Source organism: Pristis pectinata, chromosome 40, assembly GCF_009764475.1.
Source record: "Pristis pectinata isolate sPriPec2 chromosome 40, sPriPec2.1.pri, whole genome shotgun sequence".
In the NCBI taxonomy this organism is placed as follows: Eukaryota; Metazoa; Chordata; class Chondrichthyes; order Rhinopristiformes; family Pristidae; genus Pristis; species Pristis pectinata.
The window spans coordinates 2,919,189-2,931,517 of record NC_067443.1 but is presented as its reverse complement, the minus strand read 5'-3'; the positions used below and the strand labels follow the sequence as shown (position 1 = coordinate 2,931,517).

The following is a 12,329-nucleotide window of genomic DNA, read 5'->3' as shown; positions in this document are numbered from 1 at the left end:
TAACCACTACACTACCGTGCCTGCAAAATGAGACCCAGTAGGTACGGGCTCAGGTTTCTAGCGGGGGGAGAGTAACGGGCAGCTCCATCACGCGGGACCCCGTCAGGTGAAAGTAGTCTGAAGGCTGTGCGTATCTAAAAAAAAGGATCCTCAAAGTTTTGGGCCATTTGACCTCGTCGTACGTATGTGAAGTCTGTCCACTCCTGACTCCCTCACATCCCAAAGGACTATGGTGGTGCAGTCGGTTAGAACTTAAGTGGGGATTATGGATGATAAGTTTTAATGCAAGTAGTTAGTTAACTAATATAATTTCCTTTTATGTATTTAAACATTTTGATGCATTTAATGATGTGTTACGAGGGAACGTAATTATAAGGTGATTGGAGGAAGGTATAAGGGGTAAGTTCTTTTACACGGAGAGTGGTGGGTGTGTGGAACGCACTGCCGGCAGAGGTTGTGGGGGCAGATACATTAGGGACATTTAAGAGACTCTTAGATAGACACATGAATGACAGAGAAATAGGGGGCTGTGTGGGAGGGAAGGGTTAGATAGATCTTAGAGCAGGATAAAATGTCGGCACAACATTGTGGGCCGAAGGGCCTGTACTGTGCTGTAGTGTTCTATGTTAACGTGACAGTACGCTATGGAGCAGCCAGCCCGAGCCCACTGCCTGCCTCCCCTTCCGGGGTTATGTACATGCTCGAGTGTCCCTTGAGAAAGAACACGCGGTGTCCGCTGCCACCGCGGAGATGTCTGGGACTGTTGTGGGGGGGCGGGGGTGGGAATCGACTGAGTCCTAGATCAGGATGACAATATACTAATTTGAAGTTTTGGTTTGAAGTTGTATTTGTAATAAACTTCCTTTGGTGAGAAGAAGGGTGTTCATTCAAGCCTGACCTAGTGTTGCTGCCTCACGGCTCCAGAGAACCGGGTTCGATCCCGACCTCTGGCGCTGTGTGTGTGTGTCTGTGTCTGTGTGTGTGTGTGTAGTTTGCATGCTCTCCCTGTGACTGCATACTGAGCACGTGAGCGAGAATAAGTTTCAGGCGACTGTATGCACCAACGCCTGCTCTGTTCCTTATGCTCTCAGCAAGGTAAACTAGGATTGGGGACCTGCATGGACTGTGGGCCAGCAGATCCCACACAGGCCAAACGGTCTTTTTAGTAGGTCAATGATGAAGATGCTTGGCCAGTTAGCTGTTTATCAGCCCCTCTCCCAGCTCTGGCCTTCACTCCGAATGAATTAATCGGCCTGGACGAGAGCTGCTGTTAAAAGCATTATACATAATCCCAGTTCACGCTGTCAATATTTAATTGCATTGATCTTTCTGAATATTTCATCTTGGTGACATTTAATGGAGTCTTGCAGCACTAAAGCCATGACATTTATTGAGCCTGCAGAACATAAAGCAGTAGCAGGAATTCCATTAGGAATGGTGTAAGGCCTAGGACAGGATGTGGTGGAGAGCTACCGTAATGCTTGGAATAGACCGGGAGGGTTTGGAACGAAAGGGGAGGTCACCTCGTTGCAAGTGCAGTCGATTCCCAGTAACTCTGCCGCTGCCTTCAGCCTCCTTGATCCCTGGAATTCACCCCCTCTCTTGTCCTTAAGCCCTGCCTCTCTGAGTCGCCTGTCCGAAATCTCCGACTGCGGCCCAAGGTCACCGGTGAACCACCTAAACGTGGAAAGGTAGACGATTACAAGAGGCGGTTTTGCCTCCAATCCCCTCTGCCATTTAACGTGATCCGGCTGACCATCCGAACCCAGTGACTTCTCCCCGTCTCCCTCAGCCCCTCTGACCCTTAAAACTGCTGCCTGAACTCTCCAGTTTAAGGCAACCTGCTCCCCCTCTGTCCCTTTCTCTTCTCTCCTGATCTACCTAGTCCCTCCTACACCCACCCCAGCCCCACCCCCATCCCCCACCCACCCCATCTGCCCATCACCCACAGTCCTCCCACTGGGTCCCCTTCCACCCTCCCTCCCCACCTCCCTCATCTGGTTCTTCACGCCTCCCTTCTCAGATTTCATCATCTGCAGCCCTTTCACAGTCTCCATATCACCCACCAGCCACCGGCTCAGAACTCCCACCCGGATCCGTCTGTCCGACAGCCCCCACCTCACCTGGATCCACCCATCACCTGCCGGCCCCTGTCTCTCCCCTCCCTCTCACCTCTACACCGGCCACCGCCCCTCCCCACTCTCAGTCCTGATGCAGGGTCTCAACCCGAAACGTTGACAGTTCCTCCCCCCCCCACCACCACACAGATGCTGCTTGACCCGCTGAGTTCCTCCGGTGGATTGTTCATTGCTGAAGCACACTTAAGGTGCTTACAATATACGTCTATTTACAGTGGCCCCTTTCTGAAGGATTTAAGTTGTCGCACACACCTGCTGGTCGCTTTCTGTCCCCCTCTGACCTACCAGCATAGTTAGAACCCCAACAAACACCAGCTTTATCTCAGCCATCGTTCTCGGGGTCGGATGCTCCCGGCTCTGCAGTCGTACATCAGGGAAGCAGGCCCTTCGGCCCACCCAGTCCGTGCCAACCATCAACCAGCCATTGACACCCGTCCTGTTTCATTCTCCCCACGTTCCCATCGACTCCCCCCATTTTCTACCCCTCACCCACACACTGGGGCAATACACAGACTCTCACTCACTCAGATACATACACACATGCACATAGACACACATGTGCAGACACACAGAACTGCACACACACAGACGCACACACAGAAACAGACACACACACACACACAGAAACACACACACACAGAAACATACACACTGAAACACACACACACAGAAACCTACACAGACGCACACACACAGAGAAACACACACAGACACACAGATGCGCACACACACAGAGACACACACATAGAAACACAGACACACACACACACACACGCACACACTCACACACATACAACCACTGTTTTGCCCACAGAAGGCCCCATCTCTCGGGTACGACACAAAGTTGAGGGCAATGTGCCCCTCAGGCCAGTACTTATCCCTCACCCAGCATTAATTAAACAACTGATCTTGCTTTATATGGGATCTTGCTGTGAGCCAATTTGCTGTCAGGTGCTCCCCGTGTTACAAAAGTGATTGTGCTTCCAAAGCACCCCTTGCTTTTAGTCACCGAAAGCCTTTCTCTATTGAGCTCATAGATCCCCTTTGCAGACAAGCTGTGTTTGGCCGGAGTTTGCCAATGGTTCTAACCTTCGGTCCGAAAGGCTGCGCATTAAAAAGTCATGATGCACTTACCACAAGCAGGACAGAGCAGCGGAGCTCTCTCCCTCCCCCGAGGCACTCCTGCTGAGGGACCTCAGTGGATTCAGCTTCCATTTGTAATCACCTGCACTTTGTATTGATCTGGACGCACGTACCGTAATGCATCACGACCACCTATCTCCCCCCCATCATCTCCTGCCATCAGCTGCAGGCCACACCCCATCATCTGCAGATGTCCCATGAATACTTAATCAGAACGTGGACCCACCAAGGTGAAATTCTATTGATTCACGCAAACAAAAAAGCGGACAGGCACAGAAGCAGAATTTGCCTTTCTGCTTGCCGAAGGATTCACAAAGTTTTATTGGAAAAGTTTAAAACAAAGAAACAGTCACAGAGCACATGGCACTAGCTTTACTACTAGGAGATGAGCCAAGACAATGGAACTAAAAGTGAGCTAGGGCCAGGGGAAAACATAGAAACATAGAAAACCTACAGCACATTTCAGGCCCTTCGGCCCACAAAACTGTGCCGAACATGTCCCTACCTTAGAAATTACTAGGCTTACCCATAGCCCTCTATTTTTCTCAGCTCCATGTACCTATCCAGAAGTCTCTTAAAAGACCCTATCGTATCAGCCTCCACCACCGTTGCCGGCAGCCCATTCCACACACTCACCACTCTCTGAGTAAAAAAACTTACCCCTGACATCCCCTTTATACCTACTTCCCAGCACCTTACACCTGCGTCCTCTTGTGGCCACCATTTCAGCCCTGGGGAAAAGCCTCTGACTATCTACCCTATCAATACCTCTCATCATCTTATACACCTCTATCAGGTCCCCCCTCATCCTCCGTCGCTCCAAGGAGAAAAGGCCGAGTTCCCTCAACCTGCTTTCATAAGGTATGCGCCACATTCCAGGCAGCATCCTTGTAGCTCTCCTGTGCACCCTCTCTATGGCTTCCACATCCTTCCTGCAGTGAGGCGACCAGAACTGAGCACAGTGCTCCAAGTGGGGTCTGACTGTGCTCAGTTCTGTGACTGTGAGCAAGAGGGAGAAAAAGGCAAGAGAGAGAGAGAGAGAGAGAGGCCAGAGAGAGATTAACAAAAAACGACACCTTTTATACCTGAGATAAGAGGTACTCCTTAGCTAACAATAGTCCAATCAGGAAACCTATTAGATACCTGTGGCAAAACCAACCAATGAGAAAACGCATATTCACCTGATGGACAAACCAATAAGCTAGGAAGCAGCCATTCCTTGTGCAGCTACTTGAGGTGTATTAAACGCTATACATGTTAAAAAAACTACTTAAAACAATTGAATCTGACGCGTGCAAGGGTCTGCATTTCCCATGTCGGTCTCATAAGCCACCACAGAATCATCAAACCGGTGTGGAAGCCAACCTCGATCCTGAGGCACTGCCCAGTCTGAATCAGATTTATTATCGCTGACTTAGATGAGGTGGTTTGTTGTCTTTGCTGCAGCAGTACAGTGCAAGGGCATAAAATTACTATAAATTACAAAAATATATAGTGTAAAGAAATAGGAATAACGAGGGAGTGTTCGTGGGTTCATGGACCGTTCAGAAATCTGATGGCGGAGGGGAAGAAGCTGTTCCTGAATCGTTGAGTGTGGGTCTTCAGGCTCCTGTACCTCCTCCCCGATGGTAGTAACGAGAAGAGAGCACGTCCCGGGTGGTGAGAGTCCTCAGTGATGGATGCCGCCTTCTTGAGGCGCCGCCTCTTGAAGACGTCCTCGATGGTGGGGAGCGTTGTGCCCCTGATGGAGAAGTAGGGACCCAGTGTTGGAAGGTGGACTGGGTTGGGCAGCTCTTTTCCGACCAGCATGGAGATGATGGACTGAATGGCCACTGCATGTGTTGTAAACCTTAACACAAGTATTGGCTGCATTGTGGTTGAGGAATTATTGAGGGTAGACAGCTGGTGCAAAGGAGATGTGGTTTCTGTTTTTCACAGAGTGCGGTGGGTGCCTAGAGTGTGCTGCCAGGGGTGGGGGTGGAAGCAGGTACGATAGAGGTGTTTAAGAGGCTCTTAGATAGGCCCATGGATGTGCAGGGAGTGGAGGGAGATGGACATTGTGTAGGCAGAAGCGACTGGGCATCATTAGCTTGATTAGTTGGTGGGCCGAAGGGCCTGTTCCTGTGCTGTACTGTTCTATGTTCTTGCATTCAATGTACTCCATGATCTTCCACTGCCCTCCTATAGTACTGGTAAACACACCCACTGTCCTAGGAACCACATCTCAATGAACCAGATCGATCTCTGGGACGGGGTTGGGGGGGGGTTGCGAAGGGGCTGTTGGGCTTGTCCCATGAGAAGAGATTAAGCAGACGGGGGGCCAGGGCTCTCAGGAGTTTAGGAGAATGAGAGGGAATCTCACTGAGACACAAATCCCTCGATGGGGAGGGGATATGGGGAGTGGCGTTTCCCCCGGCTGGGGAGTCCCGGTCTTAGAACGAGAGGGTCGGGGGAATCTTGGGAATTCTTTCCTCCCCACTGCCCCCCCCCGCCCATCCCCCCACCCGGAGGTCTCAGTGTATCCAAGAGAGAGATTTCTGGATGTTGAGGAGATGGAGGGACATGAGGTTCATACTATGTTCTACGTTCTGAGGTGGTCTCCTCGAAATCCGTGGGGATAATGTGGGTTGGGTGTTGTGTACGTTTGGGCTGTGCCCAGCAGCTTGAGCACCCCCCCCCCCCCCCCACCCCACGTCTGAGTACAGCACTGTGGGAGATGCCAACATTGAGACTGGACACCACAGCTCTCAGGTGACCAATAACGAGCGTGTGGCTCCTTACCCGAAGGTAACGTGTTCCCTTAGTTGTCTGACCAGCGACATCTGTAATATTAGCGTTGCAGCTCTTTTAAGTGATCTTTGATCAGAGTAGTGTGCCTACGAGGCCAGCATTTATTGCCCATCGTTCACCTCACCGGATTGGGGGGGAGAGGGGATGAGCTGCCGTCTCGACCCGCCACAGTCTGTGTTGGAGGAGGTGCTCCCGCGGTGTTGTCAGGGGAGGGAGTCCCGGGGATTCAGACCCGGTGACGGTAAAGGGAAGGCCGATGTGTTTCCCGAGTCGGGATGGCGGGGGGGAGGACCTGCGGGTGGTGGTGTCCCCCCTCGGCGGGGAGAGGTGGCGGGTCCGGGAGGTGCTGTCGGAGTAGCCCCGGGCGAGGGACCACAGTGCGTTCTGTAGACGGTGCCGCCACTGTGGCAGAGGGGGGAGTGTTTGGGGGGGGGGGGGGGGGGGTTGCCGATCGAGTGGGCTGCTTTGTCCCGGGTGGTGTCGAGCTTCCCGAGAGCTGTTGGAGCTGCCCTCACCCAGGGAGGTGGGGAGCGTCCCGTCACACTCCTGACCTGTAGATGGGGGGAAGGTAATGTGGCGGATGTGGAGTGCATGGACTAACTCCACCCAGGGAAGTGGGGAGCGTCCCGTCACACTCCTGACCTGTGCCCTGTAGATGAGGAAAGGCCTTGCAGTGTCAGGAGGTCAGTCACTCCCCACGGGATCCGCAGCCTCTGACCTGCTCCTGTAGCCACGGGATTTTTGTGGCTGGTCTATTTAAATTTCTGGTCAAATAACCAAACTGTGGGAGGAACTCAGCGGGTCAGGCAGCATCTGTGGAGTGACATGGACAGTCAACATTTGGGGTCGAGACCCTTCATCAGCATAGATGAGTCCAATTCACAGAAGTTGGATTATGAGGTGCTTCTGTGAATAGCAAGGGAGTCCACCTTGTTATTATGCTCGCCGTTGAGTCCTCAACCAGCACAACTACTTTTTTTCTAAAGACGTCCTTATTACATTGCTGTTTGTGGGATACTGCTGTGCGCAAGTTGGCTGCTACCTCATGGCAGAGGTGCTTTGGTGTCCGTGGAGCACTTTGGGTGGCTGGACCAGTCAGACCGAGTGTCGGCAGTGATTGGTGCCTGAGCTGCGCCCCTTCCGAGGGTCCACGGACAACCAGACGAGCTCCCGACTCCACCCTCTCACGCCCAGATGTGCCACGGGGAGGTCGTCAGATTAAAAATTCTGAGCGGCAGGATTAATCTGCAGGCGCAAATTAATGCTGGAGCCAGGAGCGTAAAAACAACCTACTGGAGGAACTCGGCTGGTCAGGCAGCATCTGTGGGGGAAGGGAGCGGACAGGCGACGTTTCGTGTCGAGACCCTTCACCCAGACTGGATTAGTCAAAGATAACCCAGCTTTGCTTGGGTGGGATCCTTTTTTCAAAGAAGTAATTGGGCATGGCTTTAAAGTAGTGGGTGGGAAGTTCAAGGGAGATATCAGAGGGAGGTTTTTTAGCCAGAGAGTGGTTGGGGCATGGAATGCGCTGCCTGGGGCGGTGGTGGAGGCAGGTACATTGGTCAAGTTCAAGAGATTGTTAGATAAGCATATGGAGGAATTTAAAATTGAAGGATATGTGGGAGGAAGGGGTTAGATAGTCTTAGGCGAGGTTTAAAGGTCGGCACAACATTGTGGGCCGAAGGGCCTGTATTATGCTGTACTGTGCTATGGTTCTATGTGTATTGATGAGGGTGGTGTAGTTGATGTAATCTACCAAGACTTCAGTGAGGCCTTTGACAAGATCCTACATGGGGGACTGGTCCAACAGGTTAGAACCCACAGGTGGCGCGTGCGGACACAGAAGAGGAAGGCGTTGGTGTACGTGTGTTGATATTAGGGGCAAGCCGTGACAGGTTTAAATTGACCGTTTGTGCATTGCGTTCCGACAGCCCTGCAGCCGGTCCCTCACCACCATCCTGGGGAAGAGCAACCTGCAGTTCGCCGGGCTTCCCATCACCCTCACCATCTCCACCAGCAGCCTCAACCTCATGGCGCCCGACTGCAAGCAGGTAACGCAGGGGGTGGGGTGGGGGGGCATGGAGAGCGGAACCCACGCACCAGGTCGTTACTCCGTGCTCTGAGACAGAGGGGAGGGAGGGTCTGATGGCACAGGCGTGCCTCCCACTGCAGTGGAAGAGTCCCTGGGGTTCGGGGCCAGCGTCAGGAGAACTTACCTGGAAAGGAGAACTCTGAGGCAGAGTAAAATCACCGATATTCGCGGCCAAGTGTTTGGTCGGTGCGGAGGTTCAGCGGTTCAGCCGCAATCTCGTTGGTCAGTGGAGAAGGAACTGAGGGGCCGAGTGGCCTTCTCCTGTTCTTGTCCTGGTCACTGATGCCATGTAGGTGTGAACGGAGGGGGTGGGTCTGGTGTGGCAGCTTTGTGCTGTGGCCGCAGGGAGGGGAGCTGGGTCCGACAACCGGTCCTCGCGTGGGTGCAGGGTCGTTTGACCGCACAGGGAGGGTGAGGGAAGAGAGGGGAAGGGAGGAGGGGGAAAGTGGGATGGAGGGAAGGGAGGAGGAGGGAAAGGGGGACGGGGGGGAAGGGAACAGAGGGATGGGGGAGGGAAGGAGGGAGCACGAGGGAAGGGGAGGGAGGGAAGGGGATGCAGAGTGGGCAGATGGATGGAAGAGGGGGATGGAGAAATGCAGGGTCGGTAAGGAGGGAGCACTGACAGAGAAAGGTCGATGGAGAGGGAGGGAAGGTGGGTGGGTGGGAGGGAACTGATACAAGGGCTGGGGGTGGGGTAATCCCAAGAGAATGTGCTCCCAGAACCTGAACCCCCCACCCCAGAGGGACCCACCTCCTCTCTGCAGCCACCAGGCAGGAAGGGCAGAGGCTTCACCAGACAAAAAGCATCCGTCTCCTCCATGCAGTCGGGCCGCTGTAGAATTGGAGTTGGAGATGAACAGCTCCAGACCCGGGTTCGATCCCGACCTCTGGTGCTGTGTGTGTGTGTGTGTGTGTGTGTGTACGTGTGTGCGGAGTTTTCAAGTTCTCCCTGTGACCCCGTGGGGCTCCCCCCAGGCTCCGGTTCCCCTCCCACGTCCCGACGATGTGCGGGGTCGGTGAGTTAATCGGCCGCTGTAAATCGCTCCCCCCGGTGTGTGGGTTAGGGGTAGAATCTGGGTGGACTTGGTGGGAACGTGGGTTCAGATCCGATGAACATCCACAACATTCTGTCTGGTCCAGATTCCCGGATTGGGAGAAGCTACGGTGCCAAGCACGTGATGGACCCGTCACTGACCCTCGGTGGGACCGGTGCTCTGTGGGTGGGCAGGCACCATTACCTCAGTGGGACCCACTTCAGCATAATTTTAAACCAGTTACAGTTGTTTCTTTGTCATGCAGACTGATGAAAATGCCTTTGTCTTGCAGATAATTGCCAACCACCACATGCAGTCCATATCCTTCGCCTCGGGAGGAGATCCAGTGAGTATGTTCTCCGTCTGATGTGGGGACGTGGTACTCGCTTCCTCTGGAAGCAGTTGAGGGGATATAACGGCCGGCTTTACAGACAGGAACGAGGGATGTGTGGGTGGGGTGGGAAAGGACAGGCGAGAGGCAGGGACACCAGAGTGGGGCTGTGGTATCTGACAGAGCAGGTCAGCTCCTCCATTCAGTACGATGGTGGCTGGTCCTCGTGGAGTTGTACAGCACAGAGACAGGCCCTTCGGCCCACCGAGTCCATGCCGACCCACCACCATCCATTTTACACTGATCCCATTTTATTCTCCCCACATTCCCATCGTCCCTCCAGATTCTACCCCTCACCCTTACACGGGGGGGGGGGGGGGGGGGGGGGCGATTTACAGCGCCCGATTAACGTGGGAGGAAACTGGAGCACCCGGGGGAGAATGTGCAAACTCCACACACACACACACGCACACACACACACACACACACACACACACACACAGAGGCACAGACACACAGACAGACTCACACACCCACAGACAGACATATGCCCAGACATACACACACACACACAGAGACACAAACACACACACACACACACACACACAGTGCCGGAGGTGGGGATCGAACCCATGTCTCTGGAGACGTTCCGTTGCTGTATGCCTGTGACTGTAATTGATACAAGGATTACTTGACTCTGTGCATCAGAAAGGAAGCTTCCTCCCGGCAGTTTTGTGACCTGGTTTATTTGTTCCCCTTTGCAGGACACCGTCGAATACGTCGCTTATGTTGCCAAAGATCCTGTGAATCAAAGAGGTGCGTCCCCTCCCTTATCACTCATTGCCGCCCGCGGTTGTTTCCCAGGTGACTTCTCCATTAACCCCTCATCTCCCTTCCAGCCTGCCACATCCTCGAATGCACTGACGGGTTGGCGCAGGACGTGATCAGCACCATAGGGCAGGCCTTTGAGCTGCGCTTCAAGCAGTACCTGAAGAACCCGCCCAAGCTTGTGACCCCGCACGACAGGTAACGCCAGGGCTCGTCAGGTTGGAGTAGCTTCGCGTGGGTTGTATTTCATGTAAGATCATGGCAGCGGGTCTTAGAGTCATACAGCTCAGAAACAGGCTCTTCAGCCCAACTGGTCCATACCGACCAAGAGGCCCCATCCAAGCTAGTCCCATTTGCCACCTTTCCAACCCATCTACCTGTCCAACACACAAACTGCTGGACGAACTCAGCGGGTCAGGCAGCATCTGTGGAGGGATGTGGACAGTCGGTTTCGGGTGGAGACCCTTCATCAGGACTGGAAAGAAAGAGGGGAGATAGTATAAAAGGGTGGGGGGGGTCCCGATGAAGGGTCTCAACCTGAAACATCGACTGTCCATTTCCCTCCACAGACGCTGCCTGACCCGCTGAGTTCCTCCAGCTTTTTGTGTGTTGCTCCAGATTTCCAGCATGTGCAGTCTCTCTTGGATCCCCATGTACCTGTCCAACTGTCTTTTAAAAGTCGTTATTGTACCTGCCTCACCCACTTCCTCTGGCAGCTCGTTCCACATAGATACCAACTTCTGAACAAGTTGCCCCTCAAGTTCCTATTAAATCTCTCCCCTCTCGTCTTAAACCTTTACCCTCTAGTTCTTGATTCCCCAACCTTGGGAAAAAGATTGTGCACATTCACCCCATCTATGCCCCTCATGATTTTGTACCCCTCTATAAGACCACCCCTCATTCTCCTACACTCCAAGGAATAAAGTCTCAGCCTGCCCAACCTCTCCCTATGACTCAGACCCTCAAGTCCCAGCAACATCTTACATCTCTAGTGTAAGTTGGGATCGCAGCAAGGTAGCTGGTGGATTCAAATTCAATGATGTAAATCTGGAATAAAACTCAGCATTGGTAAACTCACCACTGTGCCGTTGGGCTGCCTGGATGTACTCGGTGATCCTGGTCCGGCAGCCTCCCTGGCAGAACAATGAGCGCAGTCCCGTTGAAGGAAACGGCTGGAAGTCCCTCTTCTTGAAGTAGGTCAGGCAGCCCGTGTGCAACGCATTAAGCCCTGGCACCGGTTAATGCCAAGAGATGTTGGACGCTGGCTCTCTGGCTCGAACAAGCTGCCAACTTGTCGTTCTTTGTGTCCCAGTCTGTTCAAATCACCCTGCCAGGGATTCAGATCAAGGCTCAATTAACACCATACTGAGCTGCTTAGATTTACGCTCAGTGGTTAGGTGTCCGTGCTGAGCTGTTGTGTGTCAGCTGAATGGATTTAGTGTGGCATTCTAAGCATTGGTCCTGTAAGAGGTATGTCACATTTTTATTGTGTTGCTGGGTTTGTTTTGAGAATGTTCCCTCGCGATTCAAGGTCTGGTACGAGCTGGAGAGCAGCTTCCTCACAGATGGCATCTTGCCAATCCCTCATTGACACAGCCAGTTAGGGAGCTTCACTCTGTGTCTGACCCTGGGTGTGTGTGATGGGACGGTGTAGAGAGAGCTTCACTCTGCATCTGACCCCCCGTAGTCTGCGATGGGGCAGTGTAGAAGGAGCTTCACCCTGTGTCTGACCCCGGGAGTGTGTGATGGGACGGTGTGGAGGGAGCTTCACCCTGTGTCTGACCCCGGGAGCGTGTGATGGGACGGTGTGGAGGGAGCTTCACTCTGTGTCTGACCCCGGGAGTGTGTGACGGGACGGTGTGGAGGGAGCTTCACCCTGTGTCTGACCCCGGGAGTGTGTGATGGGACGGTGTGGAGGGAGCTTCACTCTGTGTCTGACCCCGGGAGTGTGTGATGGGACGGTGTAGAGGGAG

At 53.5% G+C, this 12,329-nt stretch overlaps 1 protein-coding gene across 11 annotated transcripts in view; it reads left to right on the top strand.

Moving 5' to 3' along the window:
• shc1 (SHC (Src homology 2 domain containing) transforming protein 1) overlaps positions 1-12,329 on the top strand; it is a 132,934-nt gene that overhangs the window by 104,761 nt on the left and 15,844 nt on the right. For all 11 annotated transcript variants that reach the window (XM_052045876.1, XM_052045871.1, XM_052045875.1 and 8 more), the window contains 4 exons: positions 8,003-8,122; positions 9,490-9,543; positions 10,293-10,344; positions 10,428-10,554. In XM_052045876.1, coding sequence (XP_051901836.1) covers positions 8,003-8,122; positions 9,490-9,543; positions 10,293-10,344; positions 10,428-10,554 — 353 coding nt within the window. The remainder of the gene's footprint in view (positions 1-8,002; positions 8,123-9,489; positions 9,544-10,292; positions 10,345-10,427; positions 10,555-12,329) is intronic.